General features: G+C 38.0%; 3 protein-coding genes across 4 annotated transcripts; 2 read left to right on the top strand and 1 right to left on the bottom strand.

Annotated features, from left to right (window-relative positions):
• Window positions 1–1,021: 1,021 nt before the first annotated feature.
• LOC137748901 (isocitrate dehydrogenase [NAD] regulatory subunit 1, mitochondrial-like) lies at window positions 1,022–3,702 on the bottom strand. 2 transcript variants are annotated; one of them, XM_088687392.1, is made up of 4 exons: window positions 3,085–3,702; window positions 2,268–2,495; window positions 1,678–1,756; window positions 1,022–1,531 (listed from the first exon to the last, which is right to left on the bottom strand). In XM_088687392.1, the coding sequence occupies exons 1-4, from the start codon at window positions 3,607–3,609 to the stop codon at window positions 1,257–1,259; spliced, it is 1,107 nt and encodes a 368-aa protein (XP_088543518.1). In that variant the 5' UTR covers window positions 3,610–3,702; the 3' UTR covers window positions 1,022–1,256. The 2 variants fall into 2 exon arrangements, with proteins under 2 accessions (XP_088543518.1, XP_068345194.2); XM_068489093.2 differs by having other exon boundaries at window positions 2,268–2,507.
• Window positions 3,703–9,103: 5,401 nt separating this feature from the next.
• On the top strand, window positions 9,104–12,623 carry LOC137747190 (serine acetyltransferase 2). Its single transcript, XM_068487240.2, has 10 exons — window positions 9,104–9,779; window positions 10,343–10,540; window positions 10,642–10,701; window positions 10,814–10,909; window positions 11,008–11,032; window positions 11,220–11,314; window positions 11,406–11,572; window positions 11,687–11,760; window positions 11,929–11,988; window positions 12,083–12,623. The coding sequence occupies exons 1-10, from the start codon at window positions 9,516–9,518 to the stop codon at window positions 12,118–12,120; spliced, it is 1,077 nt and encodes a 358-aa protein (XP_068343341.2). The 5' UTR covers window positions 9,104–9,515; the 3' UTR covers window positions 12,121–12,623.
• Window positions 12,624–13,100: 477 nt separating this feature from the next.
• LOC137747291 (protein GRIP) lies at window positions 13,101–19,765 on the top strand. Its single transcript, XM_068487375.2, has 21 exons — window positions 13,101–13,845; window positions 13,968–14,083; window positions 14,188–14,357; window positions 14,479–14,572; window positions 14,772–14,858; window positions 14,974–15,054; window positions 15,485–15,610; window positions 15,842–15,950; window positions 16,043–16,122; window positions 16,552–16,680; window positions 16,815–16,915; window positions 17,296–17,429; window positions 17,572–17,669; window positions 17,752–17,871; window positions 17,956–17,983; window positions 18,129–18,187; window positions 18,464–18,535; window positions 18,609–18,656; window positions 18,888–18,993; window positions 19,140–19,198; window positions 19,324–19,765. The coding sequence occupies exons 1-21, from the start codon at window positions 13,440–13,442 to the stop codon at window positions 19,432–19,434; spliced, it is 2,334 nt and encodes a 777-aa protein (XP_068343476.2). The 5' UTR covers window positions 13,101–13,439; the 3' UTR covers window positions 19,435–19,765.
• The last annotated feature ends 806 nt before the right edge of the window (window positions 19,766–20,571 follow it).

The raw sequence follows: 20,571 nt of genomic DNA on the forward strand, positions 1-20,571 counted from the left end.
CTCTCTTGCAACTAGTTCATACTTCAGTAACGTCATCGTCTAAAATGTAATGCCTTTACAAGAAGTGATTCTCTTGCAACCAATGCATAATTTCAGTGCCACAGCAGTCTAAAATACTAGTCGCGTGTTAAAAAATAACCTCTTTTTTTTCTTTTTTCTTTTTTTTTTTCTTTTTTTTTTTTTTTTTGGCGGAGAGCGCTAGGCACCGTTGCCACATTTCATTTCAACCTTTTCACTTCTTGTCCGGATTTGGGTAATGGTTAGGGGGTTTGGTAATTTTCATCTGAGAGATTATATTCACACACTTCAAATTTCTTATCCCACACCTTTGTAATTTTAAATCATACCAAATTTTATATGGTAAAATTATTTTTTCTTGAGAAATTTCCTATGTTACCTTATGATGGTCGAAAATTTCGCCCAATTAAAATTTTTTGGGTACTCAATCTCGGTGAACCCAACAAGATGACTAGAAGAGCCCATTGTTCCCCCTTTTTTTCGTTGTTTATTTATTTACTTTTTTGCCCTCCGGAGCCCAGTTCACTGCCTAATTCAATGTTAAGCACTCGCTCACCTTTCACCAACCAATGCTCAGCAAAGAATCACTAAAGAAGAAGATAATGATGAATCAGAAGAGATGACTAGAACTGGTGAGGCGAGAGATGAATTCAAATCGCAAGAAGAGATGCCAATAAAGGTGGTATCTGCATCGTTGTCAGGCTGATGAATGTGGATATGGTGGGGGCTTGAACAAGACTGAGGCGAGTCCAAGCAGTACCACCGTTGGCACGCCAGTGTATCCAAAGATGATAACAGTCTTAGTGGAAGGTATTCGCCGGAGGTTCTGCCATCAGCGTAGCAAGTACCTGTCTCAACACAACACTAATATGTATCTATTGTTGCCCTTTCAGTTTTCATACCTTGGAGCTGTGTTTGTATGGCGGAAGTTCGCATATAGTTGGTTATCTGAGAACTGCAATTGCATTTGCAAAGAGGGAAGTACAAGCATGGACACAGATGATTGAGCATAAACACGATAGATCGGAACTTTGTATTAAAAACACCAGAATCGGTGTTTATCTTTCAAAATTATTATTAAAAAAAAACTTGTAAAATATTTAGAGGAGGAAATCAAAGAATTATGTTAAAAGGTTTCAAAATTTATGGCAGGTAAACACTTTCCCTGCCAAATTGAAAAAATGATACGGGGCGATGAACTGTAGCTGAAGAATGGAAACCTTATCTTCTCTTCTCTGTCAATCTAAGGCAGCAATGACCGCATCAACAACCTCTTGGGTTGTGCTCTGTCCTCCAAGGTCCTTTGTCCTGCACTTACCCTCCAATATTACTCGTTTCACTGCAGTTTCTAGTCGATCAGAAAATGATGGAAATTGCAGATGTCTCAACATCATGGCGGAGGAGAGAAGGAGGGCCACTGGGTTTGCTTTCTTTAGGTCCATTATTCTCTGATTTCCAACATTTCCTGCTGAAGCACCTTGCTCGAAAATAGCATGATCAGCCCCAACATTGCCTGCAACCAAAAGACCACAACCCTCATCGATAATAGCCTGATACTCACCAAGCAAAACATTGCAGAACATATGGATGGGTTTATATTCCCTATAATTCTGTAATTTGAGAGGTCATTAGGGCAGGCAATTTAAAAGAAGACCTCACCTCCTGGCATAACTCCAGTGCCACCAGCAAGACCAGCTGCTGTATTGGCAACAAGATTGCCATAAAGATTCGGTGTCACCTGCAAAATCAAAATCAGCACGCTTTAGCCACGAAAAACAGTCTCGCCTCTTTGATTTCAAAGACAAAACCGAGATATTTCAATCTAGAAGATCTGTTAAAAAACAAGAATCTGTCAAAATTAGAAAGAAAATTCACACATGAATATTAATTTTACTCCTCCCGAAGTGGTTCGCTCTAAATTTTCCCACCTTCATTTCTAAAGCGAAACCCACTCCGTACTTTCTGTAATTCAAAACAGGCATCATTTTCCCACAAGAATCCACACGGGACAATGTTTTATTACAATCAAGTACTTAACAGAAAGAATGCAGTAACAAGCAAAATCGTAGTTTTGTCTATGATATAACAACGGAACTTCTAAACCTCACAACAGATGCCTCATTTCTGAGGCACCATGGAGTCTGAAAAGTGCTCCGGTAACTGAAGGCCCTGCTTTCCAGTGAATAATAGCATAGATATGCAGCATAAAATAAAACAGATTAACAATTGAATGAATGTAATTGGCATACCATGACATCAAATTGCTCAGGCTTCGAAACAAGCTGCATGCAGCAGTTGTCGACAATGATTTCATTATACGCAACGCTAGGATAGTTTGTGGCGACCTCACGACAAGACTCCAAGAAAAGACCATCCGCAAGCTTCATAATGTTTGCTTTGTGCACAGCAGTCACCTTCTTTCTGTTGTTTAGGTAAGCATACTCAAACGCATATCTAGCAATACGCTCCGAGCAGAACTTTGTGATCACCTAGCACAAGAGTAAGTATAAGTGACGAATATATCCCAGACTATGCAGTATGGAGGGGATACCAAGAAAATCCCTTCAAAATGGCTAGAAATTTAAAGGGCATTTACAAATAGTAATAAACCCATCAAGAACGCATGTTGGCTCCGCACACATTGTGAGAGGAGGTCCTATAATAGCACTATGACGCGAAACAAAATTGAGTGTCACGTGATGAGTGAGACACTGACATGAAGATATATCTCGGACATGGATAACAATCCTAAGCTAGGATAGTGTCAAGCAACAGTCTTTCCAATTGTTCCACAATGTGGGAGGGGCCCACACAGGTTGGTGGTGCAATACCAACAATCAGTCACAGGAGAGTATAATTTTACTCATTACCATTTGCCAAACATGTGTCAAGTTACATGCCTCACATTATATATTAATCATGATTACATTCCCAATTAGTGTTAAACATAGGTAATTAAACTAGAAAACGACAAAATTCAATCAAATAATCAAATAACAACAAAACCCAAAAATATAATTGAATTAAAAATGCAGAAATGCAAAAATCCCAGTGATTTGATGATACCTTAAGGCTTTCAACGACGCCAGGAATGACCTCGTGTTCGAGCCCAGAGTACTCGCCCTCAGTATTCTCCCTGATCACGACAATATCGACATTCTCGTGCTTCGTCACCAGCCCCGGCAGATTGAAGCAGTTGACGAGGGAGGCGTAGAGATCGAGCTCCCTCCTCAGCTGCAAATTGAGAGAGCTCACGCCGCCGCCCATGGGCGTCGCCAGCCCGCCCTTCAAGCACACCTTGTTCTTCTTGATCGACTCCATCACCTCATCCGGAACCTTCCGCATGTCGCCGTGGACCTCGAAGGTCTCGAAGTAGATTGGCGCATGCATTGCGTCCATGACCTGCTCGACGGCGTTGGTGACGACAGGACCGATTCCGTCGCCGGGGATTAGTGTTACGGCGCGAGGGGCGCCGTCTCCAGGGCGGGGCATGTAGGTTACGGATCGGGTTGGGTTGGAGGTGGAGGAGAGGGTTGGGGCGGTTGCTTTCGGGAGGAGGTGGCGAAGGAGTTGCACGGATCTGCGGGCCATGGCGGCGACTTCGGGGGTCCAGGTGGGAGATGGTGTGGGGTTCGTTTTGAGAAGTCGTGATATGATGGTGGTGATGTATTTATGCCCAATCAGAAAGAGGAGAGAGAGAGTGACAGAATTATGAGATTCTGGAGAATAATTACCTTTTAATTAAAAATTAATTTGTTAATTAATGGGGAACGGATTTTTTTCAAATCTTCTTTGTGAGTATTCCGGAAATCTTTTAATTGTGTTCATTTATTATAAATCATACGGTTAAAAATTATTTTAAATTTGTTATTTAAAATTAAATACAAATGGTACTTAACGAAAACTGATCATACGATTTACGATAAATGGACACAATTAAAGAATAGACTTAGATTGTCTACCTTCCCATCCTATATCCTTCTCATCCCCTCCTATATTTTGTAGTTACGGTTAAGTCACGTCAATATTTTATGTTTCTATTACTTTTTATTTTATTATTTTTATAAAAAAATTAATATAAAATATTTACGTAACTTAATCTTGAGTACAAAAATAAAAAATGATGGAAAGGATACCGGATGAAAAGGCCAAATCCTTAAAAAAATCTTAGAATTCTCATAAAAAGAATTGATTCAATGGACAAAAATGGGAAAAGTGATAGAGGATGGTGGGCCACAATTGGTGAGGACCGTTCATGATGGTGGGACCGCGAGCCGGGGGACGGCTGGACCGAGAGCGGAGGTCGACGAGGAGGGAAAGCAGGGGCAGAGAATTGGCGCGGGAAAAGGCGCCACTTTTGCGGAGATTCGTATTGACTAATCCTTTATTCGGGATGTTCAGCATTCGGGGTGCCCTTTATTCATTAGTGCCATAAGCATAAAGACGTTGCAATAAAAAAAGTCTAATTTCATTTTAGAGTTACTGTATAATGTTGAGGTCGAGTCTAATAACGTTAGCTTATAATTAAATATGATAATAAAATGATACGTTGTATAAAAAGAGATGAGTTTGGTTGGACCTTTACAAGGCACACTCTGCTTGCACTTTTGGTACGTAGTAAGAGCATCTTCCATGGAAGTTTCTATTTAGAAACTACCACCGTCAACTTTGATAACTCATTTAGGAACTTTAAAGGAATAATCCTTAAAAAGTATTGTCTGCAATAGGATGTTCTTATAGTATAATCTCTAAATATAAAAACTAAATTATTAAAAAAAATCATTTCATCGAGCATTGTAGCCATTTTGATAAGAGTCAAAAGATATCTCTACCGTTGGTTTTCCAACGGTTCAAACAAAAAAAAAAGGAAGCCACAGGAGAAAATCCACAATGAGAATCCAACATAAGTGGGTTCAAAAACCAAAAAGAGCAGTTGCTATGCAGTATTCCTTTCCCACTCAAAATCAACAAGGGTCCACTTTTTGAGTTCTTATATATAGTCCTTGCATTTGAGGGTTTATTTGAGGTATTCGACAAGTCTTTATATGTTGTGATATTTTGAGGACTTTAATTTCGACCCATTAGAAACATTTTGCCTCTATATTTGGGAATTATATGGTTGTAGGTTCTCCATTTTTAAGTCAAATTTTAACTAAGAAGGCTTCAAAATTATTTTAGAAACTCCCTATAAAATTTTAACTACAATCACACTCTCTAATCCATGAAGCCATAACAATAAAGAATCAATAGAACTAAAAAATCTAATTTTGTTCATAATAATTAAAGCTAGGAGCTCCTCTCCCATATAAGAAATAATTAATAAATTTGATTTGATAAGATAATACGAATTCAATTCTACTCTTAATCTCATACAGTTTTTTTAGTTTATTTATACAAACGATGTCAAAAGAAGAGTTGAATTTTACACGGAATATAAAAATCTAATCCTCTAACTTTTTGGGCCTATAGATGCTGACAAGTAACAAGTTTCCGTGGGTGAGTCGGAAATGCATCAGCTCATATGTATTTTTATATTCGTATGAGGAATTCAATTCAAATACCAGTACTCTCTCGTCTGATAGATCAAATGATCTGTTGAACAATGAATATATAGAGAGAGGGGAATGTCCCTGGCCGTTTACATGGCCATATACAATTGGGGAATGTCCGTGTCCCAATTGATTCCCTTAGTGCCTTTGCTTTTCGGCTTTAATAATTCATGTGCCTCTTCTACAGTGCTTATTCAGTAGGTAAGTGTAAAATTAAGTCTGTTAACATCTTGTTTTGAATTATTTATATATAGAAAAACAAAAAAGAAAAGTGTGAGAGGAGAATAAGGAAGGGAAGGATAATATCACGTGAGAGAATCCTACTCCTATTTAGTAATGCAGTTACAGAGACTTCGTTCGTCCTACTCACTTAACTTGTCACCTTGTGTTTATTCAGTAGGAGTTGGATTAAGTCACGTCAACATCTTATTTTGAATTTTTTCATATAGAGAAAAGGAAAAAAATGAAAAGTTTGAAAGGAGGGGAAGGAATGAGATGATAATAGAATGGGAGAGAATCCTACTCTTATTCAGTAACTCAGTTGTGGAGACTTCGCTCGTCCCACTCACTTAACTTGTCGCCTTGTGTTTTGCAGCGAGAAAGCGTTGTCACTCTTACAATAATTTATCAAATCCTGTTTCACTAGAAATAGAATTTCCAATGCAATGCATATTTATTACGTCTAATAAATACTAGTCACATACTCAAACAGTATATTATCCACTCAATATATATACATATATGTGTATATAATCACACAGTAAATTAGTGAAATGATAGAGCCTCTTGTCACCAAAACACATCACCAAGACACCAACACTCATCAAGTTTATTTTATTCATTTACATCGGTGACATAATTTACCCCTTAATTTAAAAAAAATAAAAAGACTATATTCTCCAACATGACGATCACTATCTTGTATGAGTTGTTTGAACACCTTAATCAATTTCAGCAATAATTAATGATAAATTAAATACATTAGATGTGGACCATCATTGCCCCTCATTCCCTAAGATCCAAATTATTGAGATTTGGACTTAGTAAACGCAACTTCTTGAACAAAATGCGTCATGAATTTGGGTTGAAAACAATATTGAAATATCATTGTCAAGATGTGGAATTCAACTCTTCGATACCTACTTGAAGTTGGCAAATCTTTTATGCTAGAAGCAAATTGACTAAAATTCCACCAAAGATAAGTTGTATACATTAGTATGAATTGTCTCAATAAATACTAAATAGAGGCAGAGGGAATTCGACTTCCCCTGGGGATAGGGCGAAAGGAAGTTGACCGTGGATTACTAATAAGTTTGGAATTGATTCTTCTTAGGTCGATGCTTGAGTGGTTAATGGGCAACTGTAAATTCGTTGGCAATATGCCTTCAAATCCAACTCGGTATGTGATCTAATATTCTAATGGATATGGTATTCGTTTTCCACTCATGCGTTTCCGGATTCGAAACTCCCCCTTTCTTAAATTATTGTAATTGAACTATGTTAAAGTGTCCAGAGAAGCTATAAGCTACATTCCTTGTCCCTTCCCCTTTCCTCATAAAGATAATAACTATTGTTTATTTTTAATTTTTTAGGTCATCTTTCAAGTTCATTTTTGAAAAAGATATACTGAATTGAAAATCGTTTGTCATTTAATTAATCATGACGAGAGAATAGGGGTGTTTAATCAAAACCCTAGTTCATTAAATGACTAAATGATGAAATCTTCAAAGTTTGCATATATTTATCAAGGAGGCATTTAAAGGAAGAGATTTTCATTTTTTTTCCTTAAAATTGGAGATTAGTTGTGGGCCCACATTACATCGAACTTTAACGATCCGAACAGTTTATTTTTCAAGTTGCACAACTTAGATCATCCTTGCAAAATATTAGCCAATTCATAAATATTTGAGACATCTAATTGAGTTAAAATAAATTTACTAATTTGTTCTATAACAAACAATGAAATTTCATTGTGATAGTTAAATAAGCAAATAGTTTCAGATTGAATTGAATTTTTGTAAGGATGACCTATGAATTCAGACTTACAAAATAGACGATTCGGATCATTAAAGTTCGATGTAAAGTGGATCCAACAACTAATCCCTATTTTTTTTTTTAAATGAAGATCTTTTTCCTTAAAGGGCTTGTATTTATCAAACCACATTAAATAATGGGAGCAAGATAGGTAAGGTATACCGTGTATAGGACGTGTGCATATATATATACGCATGTACTGGTGAATGGTTTAATTCCTCAACAATTATAGTAACTAGTTTATTTGGAAACCTTAATCCTCCTATGCATGAATCATTTCAGACGCAATGAAAGATACATTGACTTAATTAATTATCACACATAAACCTTCTTTTAAGGTTAATGCACATGGTTTTGCTTGAAGAGACCAAGATAAATGCTAAGACCATTTTCAACCCTGACCTATAACCTATTTTTTCCCTTTTATTTTTTCCTCAAATCCAACCCAACCCAACCCAAGCTTAAAATTGGACCTAAAAACCTAAAACCTAAAACAAAGCCGGAATTAGCTCAGGATTAGTTGGGCTGGCCCATCATATATGTATATTTTATTTAGTTTTATATTTATAAATTCATTGAATCCAACGGTTAAGATCTAATTTGATGAAATTCAAAGGTAAAAACAAAAATTTAACGGTCCAAATTTAAATCTAATGACTAAAGTAATTAAAAAAAAATCTTTTATGTGTTTCATATTTTTTTATTGTGTTTAATGAGTTTCATAGTGTCGGTTAGTGATTTTTTAGTATTTGTCAGAATCTAAATATCTTTAGGTTAAAATATTCATAAAATTAAATTAGGATAGTCTACATAATTTTTTTCTTTTAAAAAAGTTACTTTAAGAAAAAAATTAGCCTAAATTTATTCTTTAATAATGTGGGACTAAAATTTTAGGCAAAAAAGGTTGGAGCAGAAAAGCTATTTTTAAGTTAAAACCTAAATTTTCTAGGCTAAAAATTTTAGGTTTTAGGCCAAGGGTTGGAGATGGTCTAAGATGACTCTTTTTAAGTTGGACTCTTCATAGACTCTCTAATATCTTATGTTTTTAGCAAAATGTTTTATAATATTGACACGAGCATCGATGTTAAAACATAAAATGACAGAGAGTCATCAAGAGTCTTACTTTTGAAAAAGTCTCATCAGCATTTCTCATGGACAAAATTACGGAAAGTCATTACTCAACCCATAAGCCCTACACCATACTTCTATACAGTTAAACCTCTATAAATTAACAGTATTGGGACCAAAGAAGTCTATTAATTTACTGGAAATATTAAATAATCGATAATAGCTTACTAACTTATCAAGATATTCTTTTTTTCTTTTTTTATTTTATAATATTGTACTCATATTTAGTTTCTTGTTTATGAATTAATAATTCATATGCAGATGACACTTTATCACACTAAAAAAAATATTTAGACCTATGTACTTTTATGCTGATTTGATATCCACCGACTCTCATTTCCCTATCAAATAACTTTTTACCTAATAACGTTCTCACTTGACCCAAAAGAAAAAGAAATTAATATTCATAAATTTACTTATTTTTTTCAAAAACAAGTTTATACATTATTTAAAACCCACACCCACACATGATATGAACCATCCATTCTCAAAGTATTCATCAGAAACGCTCGCACCCTCCGCGTCTCAATCTTCTTCTCCATCTTCCCTTCCTCCCTTCGTTTCCATCCACGACAATTTCACGCCAAAAATATCCAAAAAAATATAACAAAAAAACGCAGCAGTTTCATCACACCACGAGGACCACGCCACGACTTTCCGCCACACACACACAAAACACCGCCCTCACTTTCTCTCTCCTCACTTTCTCTCTCTACCCCCACTCTGTTTTTCCATGAGGGATTCGATCCCTTCCTGAAAGCGCCGTCCTTTCTTTCAATCTCTCTCATGGCTTGCGTGAGCGATGAGAGCTGGGTACCTCTCCCCAAACTGCTCTCCGACCGCCTCTATCTCCGGGAAGACGACCGCCGCGACGACGACGACGAGGAGCCTGGGTTTTTCGGGTCCGAGTCCACAGCGTACCGGTTGGAGAAGGTTTTTCCGGTTTATGCATTGGGGATTTCGAAGCCTGCGTCCGACTCCGTTGTTGGACCCGCTTCCGTTTCTGGCGACCCGATTTGGGATGCAGTAAGGGAAGAGGCCAAGTTGGAGGTAATACAAATTGCAAAGCAATTTTTTCGCTGGAATTTTTTTAGTTAAACTCGAAAATTAGTTTGTTTCTGGAAGCACTTTTTGCTCAGAAGTGCTTAACTGAAAATACGTCGAAATTCAAGTACTTACCGGGAAAAAAAGAAGCAAATTAGAAGTATTTTCTGGATAAGCGTATGTCAGGTGCTTTTTCAGAAAGCATTTTCTAATGCTCAGGCACTTCTCTGCTAAACAGGAAAACATCTGCTCGTAAGCGCTTATGCTTATGCTCATAAGTGCTTTCGTTGAAAACATGTTGAGGTTCAAGTGTTTCCCGAAAAAGTAATTAGAAGTGTTTTCTAAATGAGCATTTGTCGTGTGCTTTTTCAGAAAGCGTTTCTATGACTGAAGCACTTCTAACTTTTTCTTCAAACGCATTCAAAAACGCTTTTAGCTTTTGAAAGCAGTCCCAAACATGACAGGTTGAAGCTTTTAAGTTATTAATGGAATCCCATTAACTATTTTGTTTTGAAATTTAGTTTTGTTTGGTGGGTTTTTAGTGATTTTTTGGATTTTAAACATTTCAGGCTGAAAAGGAGCCAATTTTGAGTAGCTTCTTGTATGCCAGCATCTTGGCACATGATTGTTTAGAGCAGGCGTTGGGGTTTGTTCTCGCCAACAGACTGCAGAACCCGACGCTTTTGGCAACTCAACTGATGGATATATTCTATGATGTGATGCTGCGTGATGAAGATATTCAGCGATCCATTCGCTTAGATGTGCAGGTAACTTCAAATTTGTTTCAAAAATGTTATGGTTAACTATGTTTCTGTTTGGATAACTAATGGAAACTTTGTTGTATTGTTTTACAATTTTTTTTCATCAGGCATTTAAAGACCGTGATCCAGCCTGCTTGTCATATTGTTCAGCCCTATTGTATCTCAAGGTATTCTGCTCTTGCTCTTTAGTTATGTCGTCGAAGAAAATGAAAATGAATGATATAATCAAGCATCCATCACTCTAATTTCTGATCATTTTTTCGCCTTTTACTTTTGCAGGGCTACCATTCTTTGCAAGTACATCGAGTAGCTCATTCGTTGTGGAATCAAGGACGTAAAGTATTGGCCTTGGCATTGCAAAGCCGAATTAGCGAGGTAGTTTCCTTTTTGGTATCCTTGTTTTGCATTACTAGCTGTTTTATAGGTTTGCGGTTTTCTGTTCTCCTCCTAATCTATAAACCATTTTATCCTAGGTCTTTGGAGTGGACATTCACCCAGGTATGCTCATTTCTTCTCTGCAACCTGTAGGCATCATGATGTTAAGTTTGTCACGATATAGTAATTGAAACTTAAGCACAAAACTTGATTTGTTTTCCGAAAATGGCTGTCATCTGTAGAATTTGCATCTAAGGGAGACAGTAAAACTAACCTTTATAATAATTTCTCTTTGGTGGTTTTTCTATAGCTGCAAAAATTGGAGAGGGAATACTGTTGGATCATGGTACTGGTGTGGTTATTGGCGAAACTGCTGTTGTAGGAAACAGAGTTTCACTGATGCACGTAAGTCAATATCATAATTCGTTTCTGTTTCAGTTTATGGGTTGGTTTGCGTTGTGCTGAGAAGAACTATGTATTCTGCTTTTATCAACAGGGTGTGACTTTGGGGGGAACTGGGAAGGAAATTGGTGATCGTCATCCAAAAGTAGGTGACGGCGCACTAATTGGAGCCAGTGCAACTATACTTGGGAATATCAAAATAGGTCGAGGAGCAATGGTAGCTGCCGGTTCGCTTGTGCTGAAAGATGTCCCTCCACACAGGTAGAATGTAATTTCGGTTTTTTTCAGTACAGTAATGTAACTAATGCTCCTGAATATGTAATATTTACTCCATTTACAATCATGAAAGTGACATTTCTTTCTCTGGTACTGAAGCATGGTGGCGGGAATACCAGCAAAGGTGATTGGATATGTAGACGAAATAGATCCTTCGTTAACAATGAAGCACGGTATGTCATATGGTTGGGAAGCTATGAATAATTGTTCTCATTCAGCGTTTGTGGTATACGTTTTATTTAGAATTAGGATACTGAGATTAAGGCGAGAAAGTTAGAAGGTAAACACATATTCATGATTATCATGTCTCACATGCAAATTTTCTTGTTATGTATGTGCAGATGCTACCAAAGAATTTTTCGAACATGTAGCTGTGCAGCGTAGAGATACAAGACCTGCTGGTTCGTGTGGCTGATAATTTTCATTTTATAGGCCCTCAAGAAACTGCTCCCTTTATTAATTCTTTGCCGCTCAAGATCTGGTAATTGTTTTCAGGGGGTCAGAGCTCGGGAAGAATTGATGGGAGCATTTGAAATATGTAGTTAGGCGTAGATCTTCGTTCCTAAATTGCTAGCGTGAAGGCAGTTTGTGGTCTTCGGAGGGGAAGATGACTTATTTTATCAGCTTGAAGTATACAATTTCATTAAGCATGTTCACCCTTCTGCTACCTATGCTGATGCTGAGGTTCTTGTACGAGCGGTTTAAAGTACTGGGGATTTTAATCTAAGCTCCTGGTTAACTTCTTTTTTTTTTTTTCTTACCAAAACAAACAGCGAGAACCAGCAGCAAGTTTCTTACCGATGATCCAGAAAGAATGAATCCCCTGATCGGATGAGGAGAAGTCGAAGGTAGTTGAGGGTCGATTATTTATGTTATCGTAGTCAAACTGAACTGCATTAATGTATTGAATGCATCAGAAGAATAGAAACTGATAGGAGTTCTGAGTCGGTCATATTTTTTCCTGTTGGCGGGTGAACAATGTAATCTTTCCATATGTGACAATGGCTCATTAATTTACCGCAATCTTCCTGAAGAACTCCGAACAAACATGCAACACAAACACGAAAATATCCACGACCCTTGTAATTGGCTGATCAGCTTGTTTATTTTCCCTTACTGCATCCAACCTCTCCCTCCCATCCCTTGTCGATTCAACAAGTGGTTTGTTACTTAGTTCTTCTATACGTGGAGTCAGATTCTCCAAGGCGCCAAAATTAGTTTCGTCAAAAACACTTTTAGTCATTCTAAAAGTACTTCCAAATGAGCTATTGTCTTGTTCGTCAGAGTGACACAACACATTGTGTCTACTTATACCTCCTATTAATTTAACTCTCCTACTAAGAATACAAAAAATTTGGTATTTGGGCCTGAAAATTTCAGAGCTTTGGGCTTGATGGTTGAAAGTGAAAACATCCAATTGCAATTCGGGTGCAAGGATAGTTTGGGTTATCATGTTAATTACTAAAACCCCCTTACCAACTTAAATTATTACGTCTCTCGCGACGATGACATCGGCCACGTCCTCCCGGTCCACCGTGAGAGATATAGGCTATAGCAGTCTATCATATGCAAGTCCGACCAAATACGGCACCATTTATCAGCCCCGCGCTGTGTCTGTTTGCGACTCTGTGTGCCTGGCTTGGCTAGAGTCGGACCCCCAGCCGAGCAACAACGGCGATCTCCATTTCCGCCCTGCGCCGAGAGATCTCCAATTCTCCGACCACCAAGACGGTACCGTTTAGTAATCGCTTCGGATATAAGCACTGCCGGTTTCGCTGAACTGGCTCCGCTGTTTGTTTCGGTTGGGATCTGAAACGTTTGTCTCCCTAGGATTGAAACGGAGTGTTTAAAAATGTCGACGACAGAGGTCGACGGCCAAATGGAAGAGCATTCGAATGTGGATTCGAAACCGCTGAAGAGCGGAAGCAACAGCAATGGAGATCTCGCGCAGGAGAATGGCGGCCCGGACTCGGGCGACACTCATGATCAACTCGTCCAGACGGTCATGGAGTTAAAATTGCAGAACGAATTCCTCAAGTCTCAGTTCGAAGGACTTCGGAATCTTAAACCGCCGGAGCCGGAAGGTGGCGAATCGGAGGAGGTGAAGCAGCTGCGGCAAACGATTGAATCGCTGAATGCGGAACTTTTGGAAGAGAAGCAAACGCGAGCTGCGGCGGAAGTGGCTCTGAAGCATCTTCAGGAATCGCACTTTGAAGCAGATTCCAGAGCTCAAGAGCTCTCTGTAAAGCTCGCTGAAGGTCGGTTTGTGCTTCTTCATTTGTACATTTCTTGTTTCCGTTGGAAAATTTAGCTAATTCCGAAATTCACTATCTTTCGGAATCTGCATATGTCGGAACTGTTTGCTGTTGCTTTTGTGTAGCTCGACAGAAGTTGGATCAAGAAATAAAAGAGCGGGAAGAGAAGTACTCCGATCTCGACTCGAAATTCACCCGGCTTCACAAACGAGCTAAGCAACGGATTCAAGATGTTCAAAAGGTAAATTATCTCGATTATTTCTATCGAACTTTTTCTTGTTGTGTTAACTGCCGTTTGAATTAAGCTATGTTGGTTCGATATTGTCTTCTTCTTGTTTTCCTCAGGAAAAAGATGATCTCGAGGCTCGATTTCGTGAAGTAAATGAAGCAGCTGAGCGTGCATTGTCTCAGCAGACGGCATTGCAGCAAGAGCTGGACAGAACCAGGCAACAAGCGAATGACGCACTGAAAGCAATTGATGCAGAGAGGCAACAACTGAGAAGTGCAAACAACAAGTAAATCTTCAGTTAACTTCCAACCGTGACCAATTCGTGTATATCTAAAGAAAATCGTAACTGTTCCTTTTTTTACTCTTTTTTTTTTCACCTTAACTGTGATTATGCTGCCGACATTCAGACTACGAGACAACCTTGAGGAATTGCGGAACCAGTTGCAACCAAAGGAAATTGCTATTGAGACATTGCAACAAACAGTTTCAGATAAGGAGCAGGTATGATTGTTTGTGCTTATCCTTTGGGATGTTCAGTTTCTGACTGCAAAACTATTCGGTTGATGGATCAAGAAGTCCATTATCCTCTTGTTTTTGTTTTCCGTCTGTGGATGTTTGCGTATGTGCTTGGGCCTTAGTGTAACGTCCATGTGAAACCGAAAAGAATATATATGTTATTGCTATCTTGCATTTGTCTCAGATGTTGGAAGACATGAGAGGGATGCTGCAGGCTGCTGAAGAAAAAAGGCAAGCTTCATTAGCTGAACTCTCTGCTAAACATCAAAAGGTGTATTTGCATTTGTATGCCTAATTAGCAGTCCTCTTTGTTTATAATTGTAGTCCCTGCCATTACATTCACCCATAAATTGTGTTTTAATACCTTTTGTCTCTGTTTCTTTCAGAATTTGGAGAGTTACGAAGCCCAGCTTGCTGAAGCTTCGACTGATAGAAATAAAGCAACTGAAACCATTTCTTCACTGCAGGTGAGAGCTTTAATCGTAATGTTCACTTCATCTTTGACAACTTATGTAGAATATAGATAGGGCTGAAATTTCTTTTTGAAAACTATTTCTCATTCACAAGTCTTCTAGGAACAGTGTAGCATGCTGAACCTTAGATTGTGTCTAGAAAAAAAACCATAAACACGTTAAATCAAGCTCGAGTCTTCCACTCCTTTCAATTGCAGCTCTTTATTATTATTATCTTTATAATCGAATGTTATAAAACCCCACTTGATATACAAGGAGCTGGAAAGTTGGCTTCAGAAACAATAAAGTAGAAGTGGATTACTAGCTTCTTTATCCTTTATCTTTGCATCAATATGGGATAATAGTTTTACACCATTATATAGTTTGACTGAATGTTTCTGTAATTGTAAAGGGATCAGACTAATTAGCGAATGTAATTCTCCAGATGCTAGTTGCTGAGAAAGAATCTAAGATTGCAGAAATGGAAGCAGCATCAACGGGTGAGGCAGCAAGGCTTAGAGCCACGTTGGAAACTGTTAAAGGAGAGCTTGCTCACCTGAAACATGAACATGTACAACTTGAACTTAGGATAAGTAAAAACTTATGCAGATGGATTATTGCATTATGGCTGCCAGGATAAGAATTTTGTTTCTTTTTTTGTGAAAAAAAAAGATCTTATTGGCAGACCATGACGTGTTCCTTATTTACTATCAGCCTTGCCTTGGGTTACTTTATAGCTTCTGGCTTTTGGGATATGCTGCTTCTAATTTTTTATATCCTAAAATTTTTATTATTATTTCAGGAGAAAGAAAAGGATAGCTGGGAAGCTGCCACCCGAGCTCTGAAAACAAAGTTAGAAATTTCTGAGAGCAACCGGATATGTGCTGATATTGAAGTAGCCAAAATGAGAAGTATTCTCTGTTCCTTGCTGAATTTCATCTGTTTAGATAAGATATCTGTGTATATATGTATATCAGTATCACATACTTTTCTTATTGGGCAGGCCAGCTGGAGTCAGAGGTGTCTGCACAAACACAAAAGCTTGATGCGAGGGATGCTGAACTTGCAGCCCTCAAGGAAGAGGTTTGAATTTACTCTTTTGGAATCCGCCTCTCTTCCGTTAACATTTGATGACTGTCGAAGTGTGCAGAGAGTATATGTTTTTATCTTTCCCCGTCTCCCTTTATTTTCAATGGGGTTACTTAGTGAATATATTGATGGTAATAATAACAGTTTTAGTAAATAACACTTATTTTCAGAAGCGGGATAACCATTGTTTGTTTGGGACACGTTTAGTTTAGAGCTAACAGCAGTTACTTAAATGCTCATGCATTCTTGGAATCTTCCATTCCGACATGGATATAGTTTGCAACCCTGGTTCAGGGGCTATGTTGTTGCATAACTTTACTGCAAATTTTGCTGTACTATATTGTTGAAAATGAAGTTGCTTACATTTAAGTATCTCTTGATCTGTCTTCTGTCCTCATATGTTTGACCTATTATTTCCTGCAGATCAACCGCCTTGAACGTGAGTTTTCTTCTTACAAAAGCCGTGCTCATGCGCTTCTCCAAAAGAAGGATGCAGAGTTAGCTGGAGCTAAAGACTCAGAGCAAGTCAAAGCTCTTGAAGAAGCACTGAAAGTGTGTGCCTGCAATTAATCTTTATTTTTGTAGCATGAAGAAAAATCTTGATCTGACACACTCATCTGAGAATTATTATTAATTACACACACACACACACACACATATATTTATATATATTTTGTGTTCTGTAGGATGCTGAAAAAGAAGTATCGTCTGTGAGTGCTGAAAGGAATAAGGCCCTTCAAGATCTTAAGGAGGCTTTAAAGAATCATGATAAAGAAATAGCAGAAAGGTAAAGTTATAATCTGCTACAGTTAGCTTGCCAAATTTGGGATTGTTTTCAAAATTTCCTAATAAGACCAATGCAAAGGGCAATATAATTATAAGGTAAGTCAATAAAGCACCGTGTGCTAGTACATGCTACTGCTCTGACAATTTCAACATTGCAGTGTTTTTAACTTGTACCCAATTTTTCACCGTTTTCATGACCAGAATTATTTTAATCATGGTGGCTGTTCCTTCTCAATGTAGTTTGAACTTTGAACCTTGTTTGTTGCTTTAAAGCCTTCCACTTTTCATGGAGCGTTGTTTGATTCTGCAGAGAGTTAGGTAATAAACTTCTGTGAAGTTTTGAGCAGTGATCTTGATCTTTCAGTTCCTTACTTGTTACAGAGATGCTGCTCTTTACAATGCCATGCAGCAGATCAAGAGCTTAGAATCAAAGCTTGAATCTGCTAATGCCCATTACCGATCAGCAAAAGAAGCATGGGAAGCGAACCTTAATAGTTTGGAAGAAACTTGGCGGGGTAATATTTCCTTGCTAATCTACTTACATATATTTTGTTCTCTTTTATTTCCCTTTCTATGCTTATCCTATTCCTTGGTCTAGGAAATACTTATTGTTCAAAGTTTGAGAGCAGTTATTCATGGAATAATCATTTTTTTCAGTAAGATGTGACAGGCTGAGAGCTCAAAATGAATCATCTTCTGGAGATGATATAAAAAAAGAATTGGAAGAGCTCAAATTACGGTATAAGAAGCTGAAGGTAAGTTGCGATAATCTTTCATATTTTTTTCCTGATACAATGTGAGTATTTGTTATCTCTTAATTGTGTTCACCATTTCTAGGAGGAGCACAGTTCATTTCGTGATCTTGCTGATAGAATGATTGAGGAGAAGGACAATGAAATTTCTAGACTTGTGGATGATAATAAGAATCTTCATCAATCATTGGAGTCAAGACCACGGGTAGGTTCTTTTTCTTGACTGACATCCAAACTTTATCTTTACACTTTATTGTTCTGATGGTGTTTTTTTTCGATATGACCTCAGGCTGATTGCAATGATAACTATAACACAGGTAGATGGATCCTGAGAACAATTTCTTATTATCTGTTCCAATTAGATAAAGAGTTTCTGTATTACTGCAATTATGGCAGTTTTGACCTTCTATGGTTAGTGGAGTTCTAACGTAACAATTTCTTTTTTGACATTGGTGTACTCAGGCATGAATAAACAGGACGCAGCAAGTATAAGCACTGCTGCTGCAGAACAGCAGATTCTGGTAATTATATAGTTTCTGATTTCTTTTACCACGAAAAAATATTGGGACATTCTTAGGGAACCTTGTTAGCATGGCTTGCCATGCGAGCGATTTTGTATTTGTTCTCCAAACTAAGACAAGTGGGCTCAATCAAATTAGAGTGTCCATGTGATTCATTTTTTGTTGTGATGAACTTGATGGTATATGAGTTATTACTATTGAAGACTTGTAAACTGTTTTTCTCCTTTTCGTGCTGTGGATCCAAATAATCATGTGCTGGCGTAATATGAATTTCAGATTTTGGCAAGGCAGCAAGCCCAAAGAGAGGAAGAGCTAGCACAGTCCCAACGGCACATTTTAGCGCTTCAAGTGTGTAATCCCCCGTCTTGATTGCTACTTCACTATAGTGTACTTCTGATATATGTTTATTGTTTCAACTCAGGAGGAAATTGAGGAGCTGGAGCGTGAGAATCGTCTGCACAGCCAACAGGTACCAAGAAGCCTGGTTTTTGCAGATTTTTGGCCCTACTCTTTTGGCTTGGTTGATTTCAAGTTGTTTGGGAATTGTTTTTTGTAATTTTGGTAAATTCATAGAATGTGGGCAGTCAGTAAATTTATCATGAATTTAGCATATCCAAAAGGAAAATGCTGGTATCACCAAACATATTTGTTTGCTTTTCTTAATATATATTGATCTGATGAATGTCATGCATATATGTAGGAATCCATGTTGAAGGCTGAGCTTCGGAACATGGAAAGATCGCAGAAGAGGGAAGGAGTAGATATGACCTACCTGAAAAATGTAATCTTAAAGCTTCTTGAAACAGGTACTTTTATGAAAGGTTTTTATAACAACCGAAGTCCATATTTTTTGTTATGTAATTTTATTTTTGCTACATTCAAACAATTGTGTAATGAGACGTGAACATACGAGTGGCGTTGGAAAGTCTGAATGTTTTTATTATTCAAATAGGTGAAGTGGAGGCTCTATTACCTGTAGTTGCCATGCTTCTTCAATTTAGTCCGGATGAGGTAAAATTCTGATCTCCTACTTGATGCCGTATAGTTACCTGTTTATGGCATTGTTAGGGTTCCTGTGTCATTTTACTAGATTATCAATTGCATTGTAATTTTATCCATTTTATATACTAATGCAGTTGCAGAAGTGTCAGCAAGCATACCGCACATCGGCAGACGTTCCTCCTAGCCCTGCTAGTGATACTTCAGGATCCGGTGTCTCTCTTTTCTCAAGATTCTCATTTTCATAACCGTAGACATGAAGATTGTGGAGAATTCTTTGCACGGAAACTAGCTGCGACAGCTAAACAACTACTTGCCTCCAGATTCAGAGGCAGTGCAGGTGCGGCCGTAGTATATCTTGTATTCTTTTATAACAGCAAACTTTAAATGTAAAGTACGACAGAATCATATACACTGTGAAAAGATAGCGAGAGATAGAGTGAACAGTTTCTGGCCGTGCCGGGTTATTCCATCCGGAAGGAAGCCCCCCTTCCCCATTGATTTATTGTAGAGTGTAACAGAAGCAAAGGCATGATTTTGGAGATGATATCGGAAATTTGAACGTGCGGTTTTACTCGACATCTGATATTACGAGTGATCTTTGCTAGTGAGATGGTAGTGTCATTATTCAGCTCAGCTCGTCGTTTCTTTTTCCTCAGTTCGCACTCTTGTACACAGCAATTGCATGTCATTGGTTTTGAAGCAGCCAAGTGATTATTTCTTTGTTTTTGTTTCCGTGGTTGTGAATCAATTTGTGAGTTGTGACCATCCATTTCACCATCTGGTGGTTCGGGGCAGGTATGCGAGGATGGGACTTGTCCACAATAAATATGTAGTCTCCATCCGTGATACTGTACAAAAGTAAACGCTCTTAAACAATTGGCAATTGAGCTAGAAGAGCATCCAGGACATTAAGATCAGCATCAGATCTCTCGGGCCGATTTTTGTCCGTGCTCGACGGGTGGGTCATGCATCATTTTTCCCACTGGAAGAATATCCGATATCCGATAGGACATTAACATCTATGCCTTTCGGCGTAACTTGCTCAAAGATTTTTGCAATTTTCCAGTGTTAGATATTTTTTTCTTCAAATAGCAAAGATGGAAAAGATGGAAAGTCAACAACGTTACCAAAGATTAAAAGCTACGTGAGAACAAGAAAAAACCAAAGAATGGTTACAAAGGGAAAGACCACCGAACACTATTGAAGAGCAGGCATAACTCGACAAGCAAACAACTTACCTTGCCTGGGGCAGCGTGGTTTTTCTACTTTTAAACTCGGAATTTGGATCTCCTTCAGATCTCACTGTCCAGACTCCGGAGGATCAAAAATCCGGACTCTTTGTTTGTATGAAAGAGATATCGGAACTGATAGTTTGTGTTAGG

This window comes from Pyrus communis, chromosome 2, assembly GCF_041283825.1.
Source record: "Pyrus communis isolate YQ-2024b chromosome 2, ASM4128382v1, whole genome shotgun sequence".
Taxonomy (NCBI): domain Eukaryota; kingdom Viridiplantae; phylum Streptophyta; class Magnoliopsida; order Rosales; family Rosaceae; genus Pyrus; species Pyrus communis.

Bases quoted from the DNA above. Each gene is read 5' to 3' on its own strand.
- LOC137748901 (XM_068489093.2), bottom strand. From the start codon at position 3,609: ATGGCCCGCAGATCCGTGCAACTCCTTCGCCACCTCCTCCCGAAAGCA. The intron at 1,757-2,267 runs GTATGCCAATTA...TTGATTTTGCAG, and splicing joins CTGAGCAATTTGATGTCATG to GTGACACCGAATCTTTATGG. The intron at 1,532-1,677 runs GTGAGGTCTTCT...TTTTGGTTGCAG, and splicing joins CACTGGAGTTATGCCAGGAG to GCAATGTTGGGGCTGATCAT.
- LOC137747190 (XM_068487240.2), top strand. From the start codon at position 9,516: ATGGCTTGCGTGAGCGATGAGAGCTGGGTACCTCTCCCCAAACTGCTC. The intron at 11,033-11,219 runs GTATGCTCATTT...GTTTTTCTATAG, and splicing joins TGGAGTGGACATTCACCCAG to CTGCAAAAATTGGAGAGGGA. The intron at 11,315-11,405 runs GTAAGTCAATAT...TTTTATCAACAG, and splicing joins ACAGAGTTTCACTGATGCAC to GGTGTGACTTTGGGGGGAAC.
- LOC137747291 (XM_068487375.2), top strand. From the start codon at position 13,440: ATGTCGACGACAGAGGTCGACGGCCAAATGGAAGAGCATTCGAATGTG. The intron at 14,573-14,771 runs GTATGATTGTTT...CATTTGTCTCAG, and splicing joins CAGTTTCAGATAAGGAGCAG to ATGTTGGAAGACATGAGAGG. The intron at 17,430-17,571 runs GTAATATTTCCT...CATTTTTTTCAG, and splicing joins TTTGGAAGAAACTTGGCGGG to TAAGATGTGACAGGCTGAGA.